The 26,118-nt window shown below is 47.0% G+C and overlaps 1 protein-coding gene across 5 annotated transcripts in view; it reads right to left on the minus strand.

The window, feature by feature from the left end:
* The window catches only part of ASIC2 (acid sensing ion channel subunit 2), a 514,654-nt gene that overhangs the window by 32,415 nt on the left and 456,121 nt on the right, over positions 1 to 26,118 (minus strand). For all 5 annotated transcript variants that reach the window (XR_005814581.1, XR_005814580.1, XM_040536492.1 and 2 more), the window contains one exon: positions 11,019 to 11,169. Coding sequence is in view for 3 of the 5 variants with exons in the window: in XM_040536492.1 (XP_040392426.1) it covers positions 11,019 to 11,169 (151 nt within the window). In the remaining 2 variants the exon portion in view is untranslated. The remainder of the gene's footprint in view (positions 1 to 11,018; positions 11,170 to 26,118) is intronic.

Genomic DNA, 26,118 nt, shown 5'->3' on the forward strand with positions numbered 1-26,118 from the left:
GTTGTCATCTAACCTATCCGTAAGCCACCAGCGAAGACGGGGTTCCCTCGCTCCTTTGCCGGCACAAGGGGCAGCAGGAGAAGGCACCTTCCAAGGCTGCACCCAGCTTCCTCCCCCCCAGTCAAGACCACGTCCTTCACTTCTGAACCACAGCCTGTCCCTCCCTCCTCACCTTAGTCCTTCCCATGCCTGAGGACAGGGTTTCCCTTTTGTCCTCTCTAAACCAGACAGTGCCAGATCCTTCCCTGTTTCAACCATCGCTAGTGAAGCCCAGCACCGCTGCAGGTAAGTCTGGGCAGCAGCAGACCTTGTGGGGCAGCAAATGCCAAGACCCAACAGCAAGGTCCCCCCAGAGACCCAGCAGAGCTAACCAAGCCCTTGCAACACTCGAGCTTCTTTCTTCCTCTTCATCTTCCCTCTGCACATTCAACCATTACTGATCTATGAACACAGAGGCGGAAATGACTCCTTGGCAGCTGATGAGTGATGAGCTTTGACTTTCTGCCCTCCTTTTGACCTCTATAAAAGCTGAATAATTAATCTCACTTACTTTTTCTCCTCTGCTCTTCTGTTCTGCTCGGTCTGTCTTTGCCCACACTCCAGCTATCCAGGAGCACACTCTGGATGCTTTTTGCCATCTGTGATTCCTTCAAGCACTTTGCATTCTTGCAGCGAGACACAGCGTGACCAGAGACAGCTGTGCTCTTAGACACAGAGCCAAGGGTCTGCCTTGAGCATATTTCATCTAATAAATGTGCAAGGAGAGAGCTGTAACTGAAAGGACAGTGAAAACTTGGTGATGCTGCCAGATGACAAAAGGAGGAGATGAGGAAAGGAGCAGCCACCAAAACCAGCAGGAAAACCTCTGGGCAAGTGAAATGCTTCCAGAGCAGCTAAAGGAGGGGAAAAACCCTCCCACTGCCATCTCAGCACAGCTTTACAGCACGTGGGGACTACAACAGTTTGCCTTAGGAAGTGCCTGAGGTCTCCAATGTCAACCAAAGCCCCTGTCGCTACAGGCTGGACAAAGTCAGAGCAAGAGGATGATCCCAGCACCAAAGAGATTAGTGAAATTAAATGTAATTAGCACTTGCAGGAGACTTTTATCTTCAAAGAGCTTTATAGCTACAAAATCTCCCTGTACCTCCCCGGGATGGATTAATATGCGCTAAGCTCTTCATTTTCCAGGAGGGAAACAGAGTTGAATGGTCTTGACTTGAACGGTCAAGACCAGAGAGGATGGTAATGATGTGGATTACCCTCCTCTAAAACTGGTGCATGCCACAGAGCGTCCCCAAACCTCACCAGCATCACCGATATCTCACTGCCACTGCACAGAAAAACTAATAATAATAATAAATGGATGTTTGTAGGTACCTCTGCAGCTCCTGGGACAGCAAAGGCTTAGCCTGCAGACAGCAGTCCCTGAACCTCGCTGCCTTGGTGTGTGCCACCCAGGCACCATCCCATAGCCACAACATCACACATGCCCAGCCTCTTCTGTCTCCTCGACCCCGATGAATTCTCGCTACTTTGAGTGCTCATCTCAGCTAAGGACACTTAACTTCACATGCCAGCCACAAAGACTCGAATGAAAGCTGCAGCCTGAAATGCATACTTAATTGTGATGCTGCATGGCATTGCTTTGTAACACAGATCCGTCAGTTTTAGGTGTCTTATCTCTGCTTTACCAGATCTTCCAAAGCTAGCTTCTAATTTTCCTTCCTTTAGTTTTGCCTTAAATGAACACTTCCAGACTTTGGGTGGCTGATTTTTTATTTTTATTTTTTTCCATTTAGGAGAAGCTTTTTAAGTGTCTAAATCCCTTAAAGGTTTTGCTAAGTCGCTAATACATATTTACTATCTTCAGTTCAATAACATTATGTGACTGGGGACATCTGACTGTGCTTGCTAATGCCAACCCTATGGAGGATAAACTCTTCTCTTTCTAAGCAGGAGCATAGGGATAGCAGCAGCTTTCCCAGCCACATCTCAACTTCCAAGCACATATGCGTCTGTGCAGGGGACTTGGTGCTGGGAAAGGAAGGTATGCAATACCTGCAGCAGACAGGCACTTTACCTTGCACTGTGATTTTATTTTTGTAAGTCTGGGTCTCTCAGGGTAACCCTAACTGCCAAACCAGCACAGGTTGGACCTAGAGGACACTCCTTGTTGCACTGGGATGGGTCAAAATTCACTCCTTAGATGAGACCATGAGCCAGGACTTCAGCATCAAGCTCACGTCAGGGACCAGAGGGACAGATGGACAAAGTATGGGGATGCTCCAGACTCGTCTGTGTACCCGGTAAGGAAATCCCTTGCAAACAGCCCACACATTTCAGGCTCGTGCTTGCTCACTGGCAGCCAAAGCTGCTGAGATCGTGATGGCTGCAAAGCACTGTTTTTGGCTCCAAAACCCTAAAGACTGGCTAACAATGAACAATTCCCACAATTACTAGAGCAAACAACCGTTGGATTTTAATACCAAGATGAAATCCCTCTTCCCCAAAATTGTTGCCTCTCATCCTACCAGGCATGTTGGACAGCCAACATCAATCCTTGGGGCAAACTGAGCCTACATCAGCCCCTGGACAATCTGCTGGGCACATGGAAATAGCAGTACCTGCTGCTCTGCAGAAGAGAAAAATAGCTTTTCCAACAGCTGTGACCACTCTCTCCAACACCGTGATAACATCGAGAGTCCCCAAAGAGCAATTCACCACAAACTGGAGCATATTGGTTATATGACAACCTTAATGACACCGTCCGGACGCAAGAACCCGAGTAACCTTTGAGCTGCCTCTCTCTGCTTCAGCGCTGTTGATGAGTGTGCTCAGGCAAACATAATTAATTTTTAGTGGCAGCGTAATTTTGTGGATGCTCTGGTTGTCAGGGGGCTGGCAAAGCTGGAAATAATGCTGAACTTTTCTCCACGGGAAACCTAGCTAATTGAACAAATTCTTGCTCTCATTAGGAAAAGTTCCCAAGACGAAGCAAAGCACCGCGCATTTTACACCTCCCTTTGGGTGACACCAACCTGCCTCCTAAAGGTCAAGCTGCCGCTTCATGAGTTAATGAGAGATTGGATCTGAGCTTGTTTCTTATTGCAAAAAAGTAGCAAGTTCTGGCCCAAACCCCTCAGAGTTATTTATGCTCAAGGACACTGCTACCTTATAGGTACCATTTATCTCCTTGGACATCTGAGACTTCAGCAGGATGAATCAACCCTGTGTCACTGGGGCTTCTTCTACTGCCTTGGCTACATATTGCTACCTGGTAATGCCAAATCTTCAGCATCACTTCAAATAAAGCGGCGTCCTCCCTTTGCAGCACCACCTGCGGGTCAGCAGAAGTAGCTTTATGGTAGCATTTAATAGATCATGTTTAGCAAAATGGGATTTGTGCACAGGAAGCTCTACTTCATTTAGCAGAAAGGATCGTAAGCAGCGAGGACAATTTGACTCTGTAAGGATGGATTTGGTGTCACGCAACAAATTACTCTCCTAGCACTGTTATGAGAAGTGCCCTTGCTCAATCTTCTCGGTTGCTTTTACAGGCTTTCACTGCAGGTCGTAATCTAAAGTACTTCTGGCACAGAGACATGTCTGTGCAGGCTCTGAACACACCTATTAGGACCGGTCAATCTTGCAGTTTAATAAGGAACTGATACACAAGCTTCTCCCTTGGTGATGGGCAGGTATCGAGTTTACAGCATGTGAGTCCATTCGTGGCTGTCTTGACTTACTTGGATTTCGATTTTGTGCCGTTCTTGGGCTCTAAGCTCTTGCGAAAGCTGCAATCCAATGCTAGCCATAAAGCACAGGAACAAACGGGCAGCAAGCTCAAGGCACAGCCCTCTCTGCTGCCCTTTGCCAGTACACGGAAGGAAAGACAGAGCAACACTGAGCTCAGAGAGCACTTCTGGGCTGCTCCAGGCTCTTGGTGGCAGAGGGACCCCCCCTGAGCACACACCAGTGTGACAGAGCCAGGCACAGCCGCACGGGACAACACACCATGAAAAAATCCCCATGGGTTCAGACTTTGGCTTAGGAGAGGCAGCTTTGAAGCCCTGTGCCCAGCTCAGAGCAAGGCAGCATGCTGCCTTGTATTCCTATTGTGAATTTTAAATGTCTTTTTGGTCCTTCCTCCCTTCAGAGGGAGCAGCATTTCATCTGCCTGTGCAGAACGGTTACAGGCACACACAGTTTGTTAAGCAGCTAGAGAAATTGCCCTGGGCTGAAAAGAGCTGGAGGAAGGCAAGTTACTCCTGTACACACCTTGTCTTCCTTCCTTTTCTTTTCCTTTTTTTTTTTTCCCTTTCTTTTCTTTTTTTCTGCCCTCCCCCTTTTTTTTTCTCTAATTGATAATCAAATTCTATTGAGAACCCACCCTTACAAGGCAAAGTTTCACCTGCAAAAAAGCTGCCCTAAGGCAGCCACGGCTGCGTGCGGGAGGCAACTCCTGGCAGCAGCCCTGTAATGAAAAGGAAAGGGCAAAAGCTCTGAGAAATCCTGCTGTCAGCACTAGCCACAGACCTTTAGCAAGTGTATTCCCATTTGAAAATGCGCTTGGGGTTTTGCGTGCATGTGTCTACTCAATATCCCAGTGCAGCCTAAGGGCTGCCCACGCATTACCGATACAGTGCCGTAGCACACCTTCCTCCCATGGTGCAAGCCTGCTGCTACCCAACACTTCTTCCATTCCCAGGTCATTTTCTACCTATTTTGCATGTACAGATCACCTCCTTATTGGTAATAATTACTCCACTTCAAACTACGCAAGCTGTGAATGAAGCTGACGCACAAACCCTTGCCGTTTTCCTTCTCCCCAAGGCCCACGGTGAGAGCTGGTGGCTCAAAGCCTGCAGACGATTCCCCATGGTGTAAATCCAAAATAGTCCCATGGGTCTGCAGTTGTGACCAGGGGAGGACGGGCTGCCTCCTCCTGCAGCCGCCTCATGCCTGACTTCAGATGCCGGCTAAGCAAGGAGGCCTGAATTTATGATGAACCGCCACTAATCATATTAATATACACAAGTAAATTACAGCGACTGCTTTGTGCCTCTCCACAGCTGGCAAATCCAGTGCTGCAGGGCTCGGGCTTATTAATGCGCCACGCACAGCAGGAGACAAGTGCTGGGGGTTAGGAGGCTTTGGGGAAAGGGGAGAGACATCTGACCCCTGAGGTGCATCGTCAACTTTCCCTCCCTGCTGTAAAAAACTTTGCAGTGCAGCAGAAACAAGGTTCCACAAGGCCCCCCTCTGCAGCACGGAGCTGCTGCTTAAATCTGTTGTGCCTGGCACGAAATCCTAGAGGGCAGGGAAATCAAAGAAACCATGGAAACGCTCTCTGATTGCACCAGCCTCAGTAAACTTTGCAAAATGAATTTTCAGGGTTGGCAGCAGTGGCCTCCAGCCACCTGGGGCTGCCCTCACCCCCTCCAAGTCCTCTCTGCGGCAGAAGGATCCAGAAGGGATCTGGGCTTTTGTGAGCAAGGAGGAGAACAGCCCCGACTAGAGCCGAAAGCATCACCGTGGTGCTGCTTGCAAGGAGTGAATGCGGATGATTTGTGATGCACATCCCTTTGAACAGATGCCCGGAGCAACCCAAACCACTGGAGATGCTCCCTGGGAGGCACCCATCCCAGTACAGACCTCAAAACCCAGAGCAGGCAGCAGATCCCCCAACACATCCCTGCTAACCTATTCTACAACAGAAAAAAATCCACCAGAGAGACACCTTATCTAAAATGTGAGCTGCACATGGAGTGGGGGAGCAAGGCTTGTGCTTGTGTTGGCACAATGTCCCAGAGCATGTCTGCTCTGCATACATCCCACCCCGAGCTGATCCCCAGGGAGATGCAGCCGGAGGAAGGTGGGATGGCTCCACCACCGTATTTTCCCCCCTTTAGTGACTCAATGAGGACCAAAAGAGCTCTTCCCAGAACAGCCAGTGGCAGAAAGTGCGGCTGAGCTACCTTCTGAAGCATCAGGGCTTGTGTGAAGACCCTGATTCAAAATGAAAGCCATGCTAATTCAATTTATTGACATTCAATTTGGGAGAGGAAAGAGATCTGCTGAATTAAGGTGGCTTTAATTAGGAAGAAAAGCAGTGGCATGGAAATTTGATGCCACCGAAACCACCTGCACCTCTGGGTAATTTGGATGAATGCTGGAGACGTGCAGCTCCCCCCAGCATAAAAGGGTGAGCATCCGATGCCTCGGGCATGGCGCAGGCTGGTACCTGAGCCTCCATTCATCATTTAGCGCCAGGGCTTGGAAGCCAGGCATCCACTGGGCCATAACAATGTTACAAGACCCCAATGGGAAGCAAAAAATGCATTGCAACACTGCCAGATGTGCAGGGAAACAGGCTCGAGATCTTTCCTCTGCATGACCTAGATGAAAAGTCTTGCTTGTAGCCTGTGTTTTTCTACTGAGTTAAATAACAGCAGCCTATAACACTACATGATCATCTCCTAAGTGGATTGAAGCCTCAAGCTTTATAGATTTCATGTTTCTTTTTAGTGTCATTTTATACTGCATTTCTCATCCTTTCTTTTTTTTATTCAGCGTGTTACTTGATTAATAAGTATGAAATGTTCATCGTTATCTGACAATTCCTGAAACACAAATGCAGAACTCTTTGATTGTATTTCTTATTTACAGCCCTGTAGCCTGAGTGATTTCCAATTTACTGTGCTGCTATATTAGGTCAATATATAATACCTTGGGCCACTCCAGAAAGATTAACCACAAGTGGATTCCCTTTCCAATCAAATAGTCACTGTTATAAATTAGAATTTCTTTTACTGTGTTTGATTGCATTTCTGCCACTTTCCCTACAAAACGCAATAAAACAAACACCCTCTGCATCCCCACCAGTCCCTGGCACCTAGTCCAGCGAGACCAAGATGTGCAGCTGCGGTATTTGGGAGACTCAGTGCCGTATGAATGACTGGCTGCAACTTCCACCTACACCGCCCAGAGCCTGTGGCTTGCTGTATCCCCATCGGTTATTGGAAAGAGTTTTCTCTGATATACTTTTTTCCATCTTACATTTCACATTCATGCACGTTTTTTCTTGTTTGCATCGTAATTCCCATGGGATAGCATGACACCTGGAATACTTAAGGTTTTCTGCAAAACACATGGGTGCTGTGAAGACTTCAGTCACAAATTATTTTCCCACTCTTTTCCTTTCTGGTAACTTCACAATTACAGAAAAATGCTAGAAAATATAATTCCTAGAAGTGCAAAATTCAGAAGACAATGATTTCCAGCTCTTTTTCTTTTTATCTTCTTTTTTTTTTTTCATGTACCTCATGATTTTGACATTCCTGACACAATATTTTTGCACACCCAAAGATGGCAATGCTGCCTGATGCCATGACATCCAGACAGTCAAAATAGCCTTTCTTTGCTCTGGAAAATCAAGACTGAAGCAGTCTGTGTGCACTCACTATTCCAAAATTAGACTGCACATAAATTTAACATGTTCAAATAATGGGCTTGCATATGCACACAGTCAAGCAAAAGGTATATTTTTCTAATAAGAGCAACTTGTTAGACAAGTTATTTCAGCTTCCCAAGATATTAATGGATACTCAGTAAAGGTCTTTTTAGAATGATAATACACTTCATTTTGTTTGCCAAGCTAGTAACAATTAAATCACTTTTTGGATTACAAAGCATATGCCAATGTGACATGGTGACGGCAGCTCCTGGAGCAGCCCTATCCCAAGCTATGAACTAATATTTTCTGTCTTAGTTTCTGATTTGAATTGCAAAGAACTGTCTAAAGAAGAAAGCAGAGATCCTGAGGCATGCAGCCAGAAGCAAAATGAGGACTTTTGAGTCCACACACGGGCTATTTTCCTAAGGGGCTGTGATGAAGAAGGCTTTTTTATGGTATCTCCACACCCGGAGCAAAAAGCAAAGCAGCTACGGGACCAAATCCAGACACCATTGATTGAACTTTGCATTAAGAAAAATCAGCCCAGCACCCAAAAGAACCACAACTGCCCTGTGACAATGAGGTAAGAGGGACCCAAGGTGCAGAGGAAAGGTCCTGTGGGGTGCCCTGGCCTTGGTTTGGATGCAGAGGCAGTGAACCGGGGCCTGGAGAGCCCTTTGAATGTGGCTGTTTTCTATGGGGCAGACCCTTGGGGGATGCACAAGCCAAGGCCACCACGACGGGTCAGGGAAGCACATCTTTTTCCACGTGAAGGTCTCCCTGAGGTGACAGAAGCTGGCCAACCTTCCGCATCCCTGAAGCCCTTCATGAAGAGCCAACGCCATGAACAGGACTTGGAGCAGGTCGGTTCGCTGCAGGTACTGACGGCTCTGGGAAAACTCAGATCAACACGGTACGGCCAGCTGGGGGAGGAAATAGTCTCAGCAGCCCCATTTGAGGGATGCTGCAGAAGTTGCAATCTGGAGACAAAAGGTTGAGTAACTCAACCTCACAAAATCCACTGTCAAAGAAGCAACTAAAGAGCACCTGCTGGGCACGGGATAGCTACAGGGGAGACAGCAACAAAACCAGTTGGTAGAAATATCCGAAGAGCTAAACATAAGGAGAGTGCAGATGGTTTGGGTTATAACGGAGATATTAACTCACTGGGAAGAAGAAACTCAACTCCTTCCATCCTGGTGATATCCCCATGCCTACCCACAGCCCTGGCACTGCAACGCGCAGGTCTCACCCTGTGTCTGCCCCCATACCTCTCCATAGCACGGGCTGACACTCCCCACCAAGTGCTGTGTTCTAGATGGAGCTTTTCACTGGAGAGCCAAGTTTGTACAGTCCCAGTGGTGGCAGCTAAGGAGATTTAATTCCAAATACATTTACATTATTATGCAAATATTTGGAAATCATCAACTCCTTCACTTACCTGCTAAGAGCTGAGTTAAGAGTTTCCATGGGAACAGCAACTATTAACCACTATAGTTAATATTTTTATTCTGGTAGAGTCCAGAGAGCCCAACAAAGACTGAAGACAGCTTGTACAAGACGCTGTATGAATGTGGAGGATGAGAAAGTCTCTTGTTGGAAGGCAAAGATTAATGTTTTATGAGCTTCAACGACAAGTATCAGTTCTACCTGGACCTGTAAAAACAGCCAAATGGGCTCAAAACATGTCCAGGAGCTTCACCTACACCACTTAACTAAATCAAGAGCCCTATTCATATTGTTTTGACTTGAATCCTGTTGCACTTCATGGTCAAGTATTGATCTTAATAGATAACCCAGCTCAATCCAGAGCTTGTAACATCAGCCCAGTTCCAAGGACATGACAATCTTCTGCATGCTTCTGGTCTTCAGCTGAGTACAACTTTAAGTTAAATACATGTGAAATCAGCAGTGGTGAGGTCATGGGGGGAAGGACATCATCAGGGGTGTCTTGAAAATCAATAGGGTATATTGCTCTGGCCTGCATGTGATCAAAATTCAAGTATGTACTCAAGAAACCCTAAAACCTAAAAGATTTTTTTGGGAAAAAAAAAAATATATAATTGTGAGGTGTTTTTTTTCCCCTTCAGGTTTCAAGTCTGCAACCACAGCCAGATTTCAAGCACCTCTGCGTGAAATTTGCCTGAAAAGAGCAACCAGAAGCTGCCGTTCCACCTAGCCTCTGGACGATGGATATGCTCATGGATGCGGAGGTACCAGGCTGGAAACCTCCTCCCCACCACTGTGGGCAATCATGCCTGGCTTCCCTGCCAGGTGGGAAGAACAAGACCCTCCCTCATCTTTCATCCTCCCAGTTTATTTCTCCACTTACTTTTCTCTTTCTTTTTTGTAATGAGAGTCTGGTTTACCCAGCTGCAACTAATCCACCCTTCCCAGCACTGTAGTGATAGGAAAGCACAACTCTAAAAGTGGCATGTTTCTGCGTGCATGGGCTGCTCCTGAGGAGTCCAAAATGCAGCTACAAAAAACGACCCTAAAGCGAGGATGAGGTAACGCAAGGTCTGTGTCACCATGGGAACTTCAGAGGGACCCTAAACCCAATAAGGCTGAACATACAGAGTTCACGGTGTGGTTGTCCGAGCCTGCTAGATCCCCAAGCCATTGATGTGGTTGTTTCCTCTCCCCAAGGACTGCCCAAGGCAGTCTGTAGGCAATAAAACATCGGAGGTGGAAGATGTACTTCATCTTCTCACTACAGCTGTGAACCCATTTTGCCTTTAAAAGGACAAGACTTCAAACACATGCAACAAGTCAGAAATGATTATCTCAAATCACCCTCTCCACCCCCTCACCCGGGCCAGATCAGGCTGACTTCGAGTATGAGCTACAAAGCAGAAGGCAAAGCTCTTGTTATACGAGGCTGTGCATTTGTAAGTGATTGACAGGACTGTGGGAATCCGTTTCAATCCTAAGAATCAAATACCACACGAATACATTTTAAGTTTTGAATGAATGCAGCCAACTCTCCTCTTCGCTACTTAACAGAAGATTGAAAGGTGCTTGAAGGGGCTCGCAGGAGACCTGTGATTGAGCACAGCCCCCTGGTCCACCCACACAGCTGCAACCCAGGCAGACAGAAATTAGGGCAATGGCTGTCCCTAAATTTCAAGGAGAAAAACACAAAACCTAGAGGTCCACCTTGAACGTGGCCTCCCAAAATGCCTTTCTAGGGAAGAGGGATGTGCTGGAGTATCTGAAGCAGACACTACACCTCTCATCACCCATAGGCACCCAACCCTGCCCCAGGACAGGTGATGGGGCTTCCCAAAAGACGAGACCCCTCTTTGGTGCTGAGACACCCGAGTTCAATGCTTATGACCCGAGCTATGGAAATGCTGGTCCTTACGACCAGACACAAACACTGAGAAGAAAAGCAACTCAGTTCTGTACAGCCTGGGGCCCTCTTGCTTTGAAGAGCTATTTGGTTTAGACATTGGCTGTGAAGGCTGGGATGGGAAAATCTTTCCCCACAAAAAAAAAGCAAACAAACAAAAAAATGAAAAAACATTACATTCCTATTTGCAGAGAAAGAAACTCATACCTGTTTCTCCCCATATTGGCAAATATTCATCCTGCTGTATATCTAGCATGATTTCCAGTCCATTGCCTGTCCCACCCTTGACCGTGGTAAGAAGAGGCCGTCCTTCTTCTCCTGAGTTAAACATGTAGCATTTCCCATATTTTGTAAACACCTGCAAGGAGGAAAAAAGACAAAGAGCCATATAATAAATGCCTCTTCCCACCCAAAGGTGAGCAGGACAATGAGGAACATCCATGTGCTGTGGCTCAAAGGAAAGTATCTTCTGATAAATCCACCCTGGTTTAATAATGTAGCATATTGTGCTCTCCTTACAGAAAATAAAGGATGGAGAAAAGAAAAAGACGTTTTAGAGCAGTGAACAAACAACTTCATTAGGTTGCCCAATCCACATTGTGTTCCCTCTCCAAGAAACACAGGCACAGGCTGTATTTGAGCTTGTACTAAAATACAGCACGATTCCCCCATTTTGTGCTCCACCCACCCCCACCGTATGCTCATCGCTGCAGGGATAGACCCTTCTTCCCCAGTCCCCAGGGGATGCACGGGCTGGCTCCGAAGCCCACCCTGACTCCAAGCAGATCCAGCGGGTTCCTGTGCTGATGTCCCCGCTGACCCCTGGCAAGTTAGGGACAAGCCCCTGAAGCAGCACAGAAGCTCTGTGAGATGAGTGGATCCGGAGAGGTAGGAGCTTGCAGGACTGTCCGGGTAGACACTTGCTATGGAGTTATTTCGCCTACACCAAATATCAGACCCTGTAGGCACAGGTCATGCCCACTGCTTGGCACCCAGGGGAAAATGGGAATGATGCCTGCGCTCTCCAGGCATGAGAAAAATGCAATATCCTGTTTATCCTCACTCCACCACTCCCCAGGCAACCCCTTGATGGGGATTCAGCTGGCCCCACGCTTGGGCTCCGCAACATTCAGAAATTCCCCCCCATCGCACATCACGACTCCCAGCACTGGCCTGAGACAGGGAGCACGAGACGCCTTTGAGTCGCCCCTCGCAGTATTGGAAAGTCCGGCTTGGCAATCAGTAAGCAACTGGCAAATGCCGCTAATGAATACTCAGACTGAAGGGAGCACAAGAGCAAGCGGCACACTGGCAGTGGTCCCATCTGCCTCGGCAGAAATCATCAGTTGCTAACGCATTTGCTGAGATCACACGACCCCAGGATGATTCATAAAGCTACACAGAAGCTGGAGTCATCATCAATTTATTCCTATCTAATATTGACATATGCCTTATAAAGCGCAGCATCAGGGAAGCAGGTGAAAAGAAAACGAGGCTATGCTGGGGCATGAAATCATACTCAAGTTAAAAAACTCCAATTGGAGCAAAAGGGACACAGAGAATAGAAAGCGCTTGTGGGAAAAAATATGCCCTTTAAAAAAGATTTTACCCAAGTGAAAATCTCTTTTTAATACTTGACTGACCTATTAAACCATTCAAGCTGGAAACATAATCTGAACAATAGTAAGCCTGTGTTAGCAGCCAGTGCCTGTAGATGGGTTTTCCCAGATAGGCTGTGAAGGCATAAGTCACAAATTTCTAATTAGGATAGCTTGAAATACAGGAAGAAGAAAACCTACATTAGTGAAAATCATGGGAAAACAAGCAAGCTTATATATAAAGCAAAGCGCACTGTAAATGCTGAATAAGGATTTAGATTCTGATGCACCCAGAGCAGCCTTTAGCCAAATAAATCCAGGCAATTTTATAGGGCTTTTTATATTGCCCTTTGCAGCTGTAAAATTCTAAGTATAAAACTTCCATTTAGGGCATTTTCATCCAACAACAAGTGACAGGGGTCCACGGCTCACTTTGGCTGCACTTCTGCAAGCCCCACCATGGAAAAATAAATCAAACTCAGCTGAAAAGGAAGGGACCTTCCCCATCCCCTCCACCTTCAGCAAGCAACCATCAAAGGCAACAGCAAGCCCTGGGGACAACCTGAGACACAGCTTAAATCCAGCATTGACATCACTCCCAGGGCTACAAGGAAATGTTTCCAAGGAAGCCCAGTCATTTTCCGCTGCTCATTAGGGCCGTCATTAAGCACCAATCCTCACAAAGGCTCCTGACGCATATCCGCCCTTTCAGCTCTGTAGTACCTGTGGTTTTGTACAGCCAAATAGTGCATCAGAGTCATGACTGTGATACAGAGAACATGAACTCTTGTCCTAACAAGGCATCAGGCATCTTTGCTGAAGTACCTACAGCATGAAAACTTTGGGGTCACCACCAGGCTTAGCAGATAAGCAAAGTGGTGTTTCAGAGGAGACCAACAAGGGACACATCAGCAAACAGCATGGACCAGGAAGGATGTATAGAGCAAAACAGCCAGGGAGGAGGACCTGCTGTCCTTGATGCTAAGACATGATGCTAAGGTTTGATTCAGGGCTTTTTATTCCTTTGGACCAACTTGAGCTTGGTCCCAAGTCTAGGTGCCACATCTTCCCACTAAGTTTCCTCCACAGGGAGTTGAGCCCAAGGTGGCTCCTCAATGCAAAGCAAAGCACAGTAAGTGGAAATGGTTGGGAGATTTGCTCCCAAAGCTCACTCCTGATCTGACTAAATCCCACGTAGATGCCTCCAGTGGGGATGTGAGTTGGCTGCGTGCTGCTCCCACCACTCGCAAACAGTAGCTCTCACAGGGAGAGCACCACCAGCCCTGAAAAGCACTGAGAAGTGAAAATGAAAGAATAAACTGAGGTTGAAGGAATGAGAGCCTTTCCGTGCAGGATAAGGTTCTCAGGGAACCTAGGGGAAAGGCAGCCCTACAGCACGGATGGCGATGCTGGTGCTGAAACAGCAACCAGGGGATGCCTTCAGGCAGTCTTCTGCTAGACTTAGCCCTGCTCCCAGGCACAAAGGAGCCATAAATTCATCAATCAACCAAGGAAACAAGCAAAGACCAGAAAATGGGACAGGAAGAGGAAAAAGACAGGGAAGAAAGCCACTCTGCGGCACTACAGCAGGATACCCTGCCCTGCCTACCTAGGAGCACCTCTTGCTAACTCCTGCACCCAAAATACAGCTGCAGCAGCCACCTCCACTGCACACAGCAGGACACCCCCACACCAGGAGCTTCACCCCCATGTGCCACCTCTCTGTGTCCCAGGAAGCACACTCCACCCACCCTGCTCTCCAACGATGCTGCATGGAGCACGGACGTGGCGTTTCAACTCAGCTTGAAAACACCCGCAGAGGCTTCAGAGCGATAAAGGCTTTGGGGCCAACTCCCACTGCTTGGGAGGGAATTGTGGAGAGTAGCAGGCATTAAATAGAGCCTCAGAGGGTTTATTTTTCCTCTGTGGTACATATCTCATGTGGTACCCATATCCCACTTCTGTCTGCCTTCTGCCTCAAGCCCCATGAGAGGTCTTTCCACCACCCATACCTCTCTCAAGAGCCTCAACCACAAGGCTTTCCATCTCTCCCTAAGCAGCTATAAAAGTCTATTTATATCAGCATTTAAAACAAATCATTGCCAAGTTCAAAAATCCATACACATTCATTTCAATTTACATTCAACAGGGCTGTGCTGTTCCTGACCTTCTCACCCTCGCTATGAAAGATTGCTTAGGAAGATAAAGCTTTTTCAGTAGATTCTCTCAATTTCAGGATCTTTTTGGCTCCCTGATAACAGGGCACGGATTTGGAAGGATTCAGACCATTATCAAATCACCTAGATAAATGGATAGAGCTGTTTGGAAAGGGTAACATCACAATTAGTAGCTGTCGTGGTACACCCGAGACAGTAAACATGAGGCAAACAAGAATGATTTAACCTCAGTGCATTTGTCTTAGGGGAAAACAGCGCTTCTTGCTGTTATTAATGTTTTAATGTTCAAAATGAAAAAGAGACCCAGCACAAGCCAGAAAAAAAATACAGACGTGCCTTGAGAACTGTCTACAAAAACATCAAATTTTTCCTTTGATGAATCTCTGGCTATTTTTGACAGCTCCTCTGCACCCATTTAAATGCAAAGGTAAACACGGTCAAAACGTGTGAAACTGTATTTGAGTGACACAACGATCCCTTCCTTGTGCTGACACACTAAGGAATAAAGCATGTATCCTGGGGAATTAAAAAGCTGAGCATGGGTATCCCGTACACACTCCATGTACAAAAAAGAAGACAATGACTTCAAGAGCTCAGAGGCACAGATATATCTCCTGCTGCATGTCAAACAAATAGGCCAACAAGGACTGATATTCAAAACACAAGCAAGCCTGACTGGAGTAATAGAGAAAAAGGTATTTCACAGTTTGCAACCAGCATACACAGGACAAGCGTATCTGATTATAAATTATCCTTTCAATATGGAGCAAAATGATGGTAAAAGCAAGCAATTTGAAGTCTGTAAATTACTTCTCTAAATCCAGACAAAGATGCAGGCTAGAGCTTGCTGAGAAGGTAAGACATTATTTGTTAGATTAAGGTACTAACCATTCAAAAGAGGGTAAATTAGCATCCTTCACAACCTTTTTCTCTGCAACTGTGGGATACAAAGATTCAGAGACGCATCTTATCAAGTCATGCCCAACAGCATCATGGACAACAGAATGGAAAGAAAAATGAGCGGACTTTCCAGAGCAAGACAGGCCCAGGAGAACAGGAACATGGAGCTAAGGAGCATGGAGATGTGTTTGGGCAGGAACCTACAAGAGATGATGGGAAAAGATCCTATTCAGAAGGAACGAAGACCTTATTTCTGAGCTTTTGACACCTGCACACAGCACCGCTCTCCTGTGGCCCTCACTGAGACAACGGTGGCATCGAGCCATGACGTTATTTCACTTGAGGTGTGAGGAACAGCACCGTCCAGTCGGCTCTCTGCAAGCGTATCACAATGGTTCATTTGTTCACACTCTGGCAGGAAGTAGCAGTAAATTATTTAAAACAAAATGATGGCTGCGAAGAGCAAATTGCAATGGATGCCTACAATAAACAGATTCCTGAAGCATCAAATCCCAAGGGGATCTCTTTCCAAAGGAGAACTAGACAGCAGTGACAGCTTGGTATGGAGGTGACTCACACCTAGTGGGCAGAAAAGACTTCACCTCCCTTCCAAACCTAAGTGCAGATGGACCGAAAGAATCAAAGCCCTATCCCAGGCAGAGACAAGATTTTTGCGAGGAAAAAAAAAAAAAAAAAAATTAGATCAGGTCTTTAAAATTGCACTAAATTTCTCTTGGGAGGTTTCCAATAAAATAACCAAAATAACCAAAACTTGATAGACAGATGTGAAGCAGACAGGTGAAATGGAACATTGGAAGGGAACTCTGGAAGTCACTTGTCCAACACTCCTGCTCAAGCAGGGTCACCTATAGCAGATTGCCCACAACCACATCCAGGTGGTTTTTGAATCTCTCCAGGGATGGCGATTCGAAGAGGGAATCCCAGCATTGAGGAGCGGAAGAAACATAGCACTATGCTTACCTGGCCAAGAGGGCAGAGTCCATCCCAGAATGGTGGGGTTGGCAATAACATTCCCACCCAAACCTCCTGATCTCAAGTGCTGGCATGGATGTGCTTTTGGGCACCTTGTGCTCCTCCACGTTCCCGCTGGCCTGGTGGCATCTTCAGGGAGGTGCCTTGGGGCACCTCAACCCACAGAAGCAAAAAGCATGGTCTCCAGAGCTGGGCACAGCAGTGAGGACACAAGCTAACAGCATCTCAGCCCCCCAGTGCACTGTGCTGTAAAATCAGGTTTTACAGCAACATCTCGGGCTAGGTCTCAAAGCCCTGCAGAGGAGGGCAGGGGACACATGAGCCTCACCAGCCTTTGGAGCATCCTCTTTGCTGGGGAGGACGATATAGCTCAGACTTACAAAACCACCACGGGAATATGAAAAACTCACAGGCCCATGTATTCAAAAGGCAATTTGCTTGGTTGACTGCAAGGTGCAGGTCTTTCAAATGTTAATGTAAACCAGGAGGGAAAACACATATAGATGAAATGTTTGGGCATCTTCTCCCCTTCAAAGAGCAGCCATGGATTTGTCTTTAAATCTGTGCTTGTTTTGTATTATCAGAAACCTGGCACAGAAGTATGTCAGACAAGGAAAATATCACCCATCCTTTGTAGTGTCAGGTTTAATCTCGCAATGGAGAAGAGTGATGGAGACGGAGCTCTGGAAAGCAGAGCCATAGAAGTTGTCAGAGATGTGTTTACAAGGACAGGATTTTCCTTTTGGCCTCCAAGATCGAGACATCCCAGTGGGGCTGTCAAGCAGCTCTGCAAGGCAAGACAGGGAGATGTTTTGCTAAAATCGGTTCGATGTCTGCCCACACCCCTCTGGGCGCTGTTCCTGTACAACTGCATGGGAGCAGCAGGATGTCAGCTCCTCTGTTATACAAGTCTGTTGTTTTTAAATAAGAAGTTATTGAAGTCCTAGGTACTGCCTGAGGCTAAGATGGTCTTGTCCTAGCATTAATTTATTTATTTTTTTTACAAACTAGGAGCCAGCATCCCAACCATAAGTCTACCGTTGCTGACAAGCTGCTATATAATGTATAACACTACTTATACATTGACCTCTGCCTTCAAAACCAGTTTTTGCCACTGGTTTGGTTTTTAATTTGTTTGTTTTATAGGAAGGCATTAAATGTTGCTCAGTAGATGACAGCTCATACCCTTGCATTCTACCTTTCAAGTGCAGTTAAACTCTAGCAGCACAAACACAGAAGCATGACAGGCTGGCACATTTAATTCACTACGAGATATTGCCCTTTCCTTCATATTTGTGCAATCAGCCACTCCCTGTAATGGCATATTGGTGCAAGCATTTGTTTGAATGGTGAGTACTTATGGAGGGTCCTTATAGATGGCATAAATCACCTCCACAGCAATCACTGCAATTTAGCACTAGTTGAGTGGATATTTAAAAAGAAATATAGCACTAAGATTCTGGCAGCAAATGAATAAACTATAATGGAAGCTCCAAATATTTGAGAATTATGCTGAGCCATAAACTGAGGGAACTGCTCCCCTCTCTCTGATCCCCATCAGGCCCTAATTACTTCCACCCATGACAAACTGATGCACAGCAATGTGACAGCAGTGGTGTCCCACCTGACCATAATTCGTTAGTAGCAGGGACAACATCTGCCTGCTCCCACAAAGGCTCATGTCCCACACGAACACCAATTAACCTGTGAATCAATCGTAAACTCGATATCTCAAGACTTGGTCTGCAGAACAGCATCCACTGGTCCTCCAGGAACCTGCTGCACACCATAACACCAACACCACCCTCCCTTGGTCTTCAGCTCTCTTTAAAAGACCATATTAATGTTTTCTTTCTACTATTTATTTTTATTTTATTTTTACAAAAGCTTTCACATCTTATGAAAATCAATGCCCCGGCACGACTGTAAGGCCACTCGGCATGTAGGAACATGTGGTGTACGTGGGTGAAAAGAGGTCATCAGTCTGAGAAATGCCAGGCTGGGGATGCGATATTGCCAGACTCCGGTTGAACGAGGTCAGAGAAGCCGAAAAACCTGGACGATGCCCTCAGGAAGCAGCAGATGGCGTGGGAAGAGGAGCAAAGTGGGTGACTCAGTGTGCTCAGTCCTCCTTTGTGACCACTATGGCTCAGCTAGGCTGTCCGTCCCTCCACCAGGAGCTCCGCGCATCCCAGCGGTGGGAGCCCTGGAGCCTTTTAACAGGTGCCAGCTTATGGTGTGAAGGCCAGGATTCATTTGGATAATAATTACAATCTGTCTTCCTAACCTCTCCCCACTGATTCATTTAATGAACTGTTCTTCATTACCCTTGTTGAACTCCTTACCGAGTGGCAGCACGACTCAGAAGTAGCTGCAGCTCCGGGACTGAAGCGTACCACATCACCAGTGGCAACGTTGCTCCTTGGCCCTGCCAAAAATACCTTGAGAGCACGTACCGGGTGCCCATGGATCCCCTCAGCACCCATCCACATCAAGATACTTATGTAAGCACTGTGGAGCTTTAGCAAAGAGGGTGGACAAAACATTTGGACTTGAGATGTCAGCATCTACCCCAAAACCCTCCAGGTAAGGAAGGAGGTTATGTACCAAAATGAGGTCTGAAAATGCTGATCACCCATCTCCAGACCTCCATGCACCTTAAAACCAGCAATCAGCACCCCAAAGCCAAAACGAAGATGGGGAAATGCTCATGGGCTTGTCCATCATGGTCATCCATAGTGAGATCGACTTGAGATTCCCTAGCAGTGGCCTTCAGCCCCTCTGCAACCGTTCTGAGACGCTGAGAAGCCACGTGGTGGTTCTCCCCAGTCAGCACTGGGAACGTCTGCTCCTCACTATCAAGCCATCCTCATGTCTGGAGCTTTTCAGGCCGCTCCCTGTATGAAAGCCCAGCCTTTCTGCAGAGCCCGCGCGAAGGGAAGCGTCAGCCCCATGAGAAGAACAAAAAGCTCCAAATACTCCCAGCAGGACAACTTCATCTCATGCCTTTTCTGAAGAAAAAACAGCAACCACTCCTTCATCCTTACTCAGAGGAGATGAGTACTAAATGTCAAACAGAAAACAGCATTTCTCTGTACCCAGCGAAGGCTAAAACCCCAGGAGGCTTTTACCACTTCCAGCCCTGAGTGTTTACAGCTTCTGTCTGAAGTGAAATATTTGGGACATGAAAAAAAGCAAAGCCTGGCTCCACCAGGAGTGTGGGGTGGCGTTAAGGACCAGCCTGGCCACCACGGCCGGTGTGAACGGCCATGGCCACACGGTCGGGTGATGGTTTTATGACCTGTGTCTCTTGATGCACGTGCACTGAGAGCTTTGCACTGCAGGTTCTCGCTGGCATATAATCAAGCCATAATTCAGTGCAGCACCGTTTAGGCTATGAGGTTTTCTCTATAGTCAATTGAGGAAAGATGTTTCCGTAATGCAATTCCAAGCACTTTAGTTAGAGATGCTCAAAAGTTAGCACAAGTGTTCTTTTTGGCTCCCTTGTGATGGCTCCGTTATTTGGAAGAGCAAACTTCAGAGTAACCGCATACATGGTGTGTTGTTATTGCACCCACTGGCTGCATGCAGATCTCCTGGCAATGCCCCAGTGCTGTCCAGTGCAGAAAATCACAGCAAGCAAAGCCATTCCCCATCACTCGTGCATATAAAACAAAACAACTCCACATCGCTCGTGCATGCAAAGCTGTTCCCCATCACTCGTGCATGCAAAGAACTCCCCATTGCTCATGCATGGAAAGCAAAGCGAAAGCAACTCCCCATCACACATGCCAAGTCATTCCCCATCACTTGTGCATGCAAAGCCATTCCCCATCACTCATGCACATGCCACCTGCAGGATGGTGACCCAGACAGGCAGTCCTCACGTCTTACCTCCCATGGAAAATGCAGTACGTAGACAGGTAAAATAGGGCTATTGGCAGTGTCTTGTTCCACAGGAGCACGTGAGGACACCTGCGTTCCTGCCTGCAAGGTGCTCAGAAATTATGGTAACATGAGGAGCACAGCTTTCATAGCCATGTTTATATCATCCTGCTCCGAAGGCAGACAGTGGGAGTTTTGTTGAGTTGAATCGGGCTTGCAGTTAGGTGAAATACTATAGCTTTCAACATACAACCAATGCAACCGCTACCTCGTAGGGTGAGATTCTCTCCAAGCATTGGCTACTGCGCTCATGGAGCACGCAGTGTTCCAGAGCCACCTCCGTGTGCTGGCTCCTGGGATGGAGCATGGCGATCCCATCACGCTTCGCCTCTCTGCTCCCTGCTGCATGCCAAAATGCAAAGGCCCCTTGAAGCTCTCCAGAACCCTGCCCTGTCTTTTCCCACCTGGTGCTAAATCGTTCCTGGTGACAGCTGCAAAACAAATGATCCCCTCATGGCAGGGAAAATACGAAAATAATAGCTAAAGTGGATTTTATCCCAACTAGCTTTAGATCCCTATAGTAAAACCTGGAGTCAGACTCTGCTACCAAGCCTCCTGCAATCAGTAGGGAAAGGCAAGAACATAGCAGGAAGGGAGATACGTATATTGGTACAGACAGATCTAGGGATGGATCCGTATGTCTAAACCACACGGGTCAATGCAGAGAGGCACAGCACTGCATGGCCACTTGCTTACAGAAAGGTATACAAAATGTCATGCCCAAAATTCAGAGTGAATTTTATTACAAAAAGAGAATTTGTAACCATAGCCCCAACTTGCTGTCCACAGGAAGTCAAATGTTTCTGCTCTGAACTTCTATAAGTTTTGCAGAGCAAGCACAGCCAGGGATGTGACTGCATTGTTGGGTTACTTTCATTGCTGAGGACACAACAGACTTAACTGTGTGATTCCAGGGTAAACTGGTACAGGCAGGCAGGGGGAAAAATATCATGCTTGTAAAGGGGATGGATTCGATCTCAGAATCACTGAGTGGCAGTAAAGCAGGCACAAGACCCTGGTATTCTTACAGTCACTTTTGAGAGCAGAACCATGCTGGAGAACGGGATGCGATATCGCAGCCCAGTGTGGGCTGCACCCGAGCACCGTGGTCCTGCATTTCCACCAGGGGCTGTTCACAGCAAGATCTGTGGCCACGACAGCAGCCGGGCAATGATGAGGCTCTCAGCAACTGCACTTGACTCCCGCTGGGTTAATATAGATCATTCCCGATGACTTTTTATGGTGGATTGAATTAGATTTGGGCTGTTTGGACTACTTACTAGCACAAGGCAAGCAGCTGCAGCCACGCTCTGCTTCTCAAAGCAAACACACATAGAATGCTTTCAAGACAGGGCAGCTTTTTGGAAGCAGCCGTACAAAGACTGCATGGAAAGGGATGGAATATTTTCTGGGGGAAATTAGGAAAAAAAAAAATCACAAAATTTTCTATTCTGTACTCTCCAACCTCCCACAACATCCACAGCCTTTGCAGCCAGGCCAGCACAGACACGATGTGAGCTTCCTTTGGCTGAAGGATTAACCTCATTTAGCTTTTTAATGTAAATTACTGCTGAAATAGCCAATTCAGCAACAGGTTTTATAGCTGCTATTTATTATTTGTACAGCCACAGCACCAAGCAGCACGTTGCCCTTTCAGAAACGCAGCGGGGCCACACGACTGCTAGTAACCATATCCAAATGACTCGATCGAAGCTCCAGGATCATGCACACAGCAAAACCCCAGCTCTTACAGTGTGCTGAAGGAAAAGCAATGCCATTGAAGGGAACAGTGGCAAAAAGAAAATGTAAGTGCAAAACACAAATAAATGCAAAGGAAAAAGAAAAAAAAAAAGAAAATCAAACAACACAGTGCATCAAATCATGTGAAATCAAACCTGCACCCCTCCTCCAGGGCCAACCCGCTTCATCACTGGTGATGGGTGAAAGCCAGCCTGACCGCAATTAGTTGAAAGGCAAGATTTTTCTCCTTTTAACTCTTTATTCCACTCAAAACCTTTCTGAGAGATGCTGATAAACATGGATTTTTGGCTAAAATATACCAACGGTCACCATCCTGCCTGCAGCAGCGCTGCCCAAGGATCTCCCCAAGCCCTGTGACATTTTGCTTCATAAATTCATGAAACGCAGCAAAAAGAGAGAGACAGGGAGATGGGTCCGTTACAGTGAATGTGGCGTGGAACAGGACACAAAGGAGACAGGAGCTCGCTCTGCATCTGTCCTTAAACATAACACAGATATTTACAGCAGAGCCCTCTGAAAAGTCTATTTATGGTCACTTGCTACCAAAAGGTGCCCAGCACCTACTTCTTTATGTTTTACAGCAAATTTGACACTTGAGGGGGACTCAAAGCTCTTTACGGCAAACAGTTTCCCTGCCTAAGAGACGTGAGCAGCAGCACCAAAATACGCATATGCTTTGTCTGCCCCAAACCAGAGCCTGCACTGGTTATCATGCACAAAAACTCCCCTCAATTCAGTGTGCTTGGACTTTCTAATTACAGCTTGCTGATTTGATGCTGCTTCTGCACTGGGCAGCCTTCTCCCTTCCTCGGGGCGCCCAGCCTTTGCATCCTTGCAGCCAGGGGAAGTTGGAATTAGCTGCTTGCCTCTTGGCAAAGGCTACAAAAGGAGTGGAAAAAGCAAGACAAAACATGCTGGCTCCCAACAGCTCTCCTTGGATGGGAGGAGCCAGGTTGGGCTGGGGTCTCACCTCCCTGGGCATCACCAGCCCTACATTGGGTCAAACAGACAGATATTTGCACCAGGCTGTATATATTTTTGTCCTCATGTCTTTGCTTCTGGCTCTTTTTCAATTATTTCCAAGATGATGGATGGGATGACCTTTACATTTAGAAGATGGGCTTTTAGTTATTTATTTATTAAAACACCCTTTCCAATTATGCACTGCCAGCTCCCTGGGGCATTTCAGACACAGAGCTGACAGCCTGGCCTGGAGACAGCCCCCACGCATGGGGGGAAGAGCACAGGCAGACAGACACTCGCTTGCTGTCACCACCTCTTGGGCTCTGGAGCATCTTCGAGCCGGAGTCCTGGAAACTGGAGCTGAGCGCAAGTAACAACAAAGCCAATGTGGCTCGTTTCAGTACTTTTAGTTGCTTTGAGTTTGTAATAACCTCAAGATATTCAGAATTATTGCCCCTGGCCAAGCCTGCACTGGGCAGGAGCAGCATTTCCTCGCACCCACAGCCTCATCTTGTGCAAACGGCAGTGCCTCACAGAACCGCACCCACTGCTGACTGTAAAATTAATCCAGATCCTTTAAAAACACGCGGTCAACCTGCTGTGGCAGTGAATTTTGGAGGCTGACTACAGATTGTATGAAAGAGTATGGCTTTTTATTTGTGCTAAATTCACCAGTCATTAATTTCATCAAGTGATGCAGTGCCACCCATGGGGCAGGCACTAGTTGGACAGAAGCCACCACCCTGCTGTAAAGCCCAATGACTGCTGCTACAGAGGCAGCAGATTGCAATAATGCACAATTTTGAGCACCTGCACCCGAAACATTGGTATATTTATTCTCAAGCACTCCCCGGGGTACCCCCCAACAGCACTGCTTTGGCCTCGCTCTGATTTACTGCAGCGCCAGTCCCCAGGGCAGCAACCAAAGGGACTCTGAAGGAGGCCAGCTGCCACCGCCAGTGACTGGAGCATCCTCTGATCCAAACATAAATGACCCCAAAAGCACAGAACAAAGGCTTCCAAAGGCAACTCCGTGAAATACTGTCTTCACATATACACTCTCTTTGCCTTTTATTTTAACCTTTATGCAAGCAACATGCATTGGCTCCTACCCTACTAAAGCACGAGAGAAAAGTTTCACAAGGAGAAAATACCTACTATGGAGAAAAAAAGAAAAAAAAAAAAAGGAACAACCCCTTGAACGTGCAGAACAGTCAATGCCTGAAATTACAGATATTATGACTCCCTTACCAACTTTCCCCTGGTCTTATTTTACGGTTCACTTCCCAAGAGTAAGCCTACAGTAATCAGGAACAAAATTCAACTCTAAAAATGTAAAATCCGGCTGTTCAGAAATGTAAAGGCTTTATTTTGTAATTAATTTGACACTAACTACTGAAAGGCTTGGATCTTTAGCAATCACGGAATAAAGATTTTCATTCTCTCCATTTCGAGGAATTTATTTGAAGCGTTTTATACTCCCGATGATATCCTGCACGTCCAGCACATAAATGCACACAGGTCTATTTCCTTAGTGGCATCAATAAGAAAGGCTATTTCACTAGCTTTGGTGGACTTTCGAGGTAGTTTTACAACAAACCTGCCTAAAAGGGGGATAGGAGATCGAGCTGTGTGATGCCCACAGAGGAAACCTGAGAGCCAACACAAGCAGCAGCAGCATCCTGTGAGTGGCCAGGGAAGGAGGCAGTGCTCAGGAGCAGGAAGGGGGTGGGGGCTGCAAGGAGCTGCCTTTTCGGATGCTGCACAGGGGTGGCAACGCTGCTGTGGGTCAGCACAGGGCCTGCAGAGTTACTGCAGCAAAGGACTTCCTGCAGAAGGATGTAAAGCAGGGAGCGACGTTTGGCCGCAGCAGCAATGCTTTTTGCAGCAGAAACGGGCTGAAACGAGGGCTCCAAAGGATGTTTCACTTGGAAGGAAAGAGCTACCATGCAACCCATGTGCCAGACAGATTAACGAAGCTACATTGTTGGAGAATTATCTCTGGGTAAGCAATTGGAAACTTAAAAAGCAACTTCAAGATAAAACCTTTTATGCACATTGCGCCATTGGTGAAGTAAATCCCAGCAAGCCTTTGGGGGCATTCGGTCTGTCCCAAAAGACCAGGAAAAACGAGAGAAATGACAAGCACTGCTAAAGTGGCTAAAGCCACACAGACCCTCTTTTGGGTACTTGGCAGAGGGGGGACGTGGCATTTCTCACTGGAACAGGTGAAGCCACAAATGACATTTTGGTTTTGTATCCAGAACCACTCATTGCTATAGCTCCGTCTATTTGCAGCTACCTGCAGAGCCTCCCTATATCCCATCAAAGTCGTAGCAGAAGAGCTAAGCAGCAGCAGAACAACAGTGAGGAATGTGACAGCTTCATCAGGGCGATGCAGTTTGAATCTGGGCAGTTTTCCTGTATTTTTCTCCCCCAGATTTGCTGCCCTGCAGCTGCACCAGGCAGTCCTTCGGCCATGGGTGAGCAGTCGTGGCCTCGCCGCAGCAAAATCAGAAACACAGAAAACGAGGCCGAGCGCTGCTGGAAGTTTTCTGCACTTTCGTGTCTCCCCGGTGGTTTCTTAAAAGCATCGCTGGATCCTGGAAAGCTACACACATTCTGTCGAGGGCTTTTACAGATGTTTGTTCCCAACCAAGTCAGCTATTGAGAGTCAGCCTTGCAGATTGTTGTCGTCTGAACTAATACAGCCTGAGCTGGCCTGGTCACAGCAGCTTTCACAGCTGACCTGTCCCTGACCATATAGAAAGAGGGTAGGGAGCTGGTGGAGGAAAAGTCAGGTAACGTAGGAGAAGGAAAGAGAGAGGAGGGCAGGGAGGGTTTCACTGCATGGAGATGGTCCCGCTCTCTTTACTTTCTTAGCTTTGGCTGTCAGAAAACCAAAAGGCAGCTCACCCTGGAAGACAATTGTGTGATATTCTCCCCATGGTCACTTATCCTACTTCTGCC

Source organism: Cygnus olor, chromosome 25 (assembly GCF_009769625.2).
Source record: "Cygnus olor isolate bCygOlo1 chromosome 25, bCygOlo1.pri.v2, whole genome shotgun sequence".
Classification (NCBI taxonomy): domain Eukaryota; kingdom Metazoa; phylum Chordata; class Aves; order Anseriformes; family Anatidae; genus Cygnus; species Cygnus olor.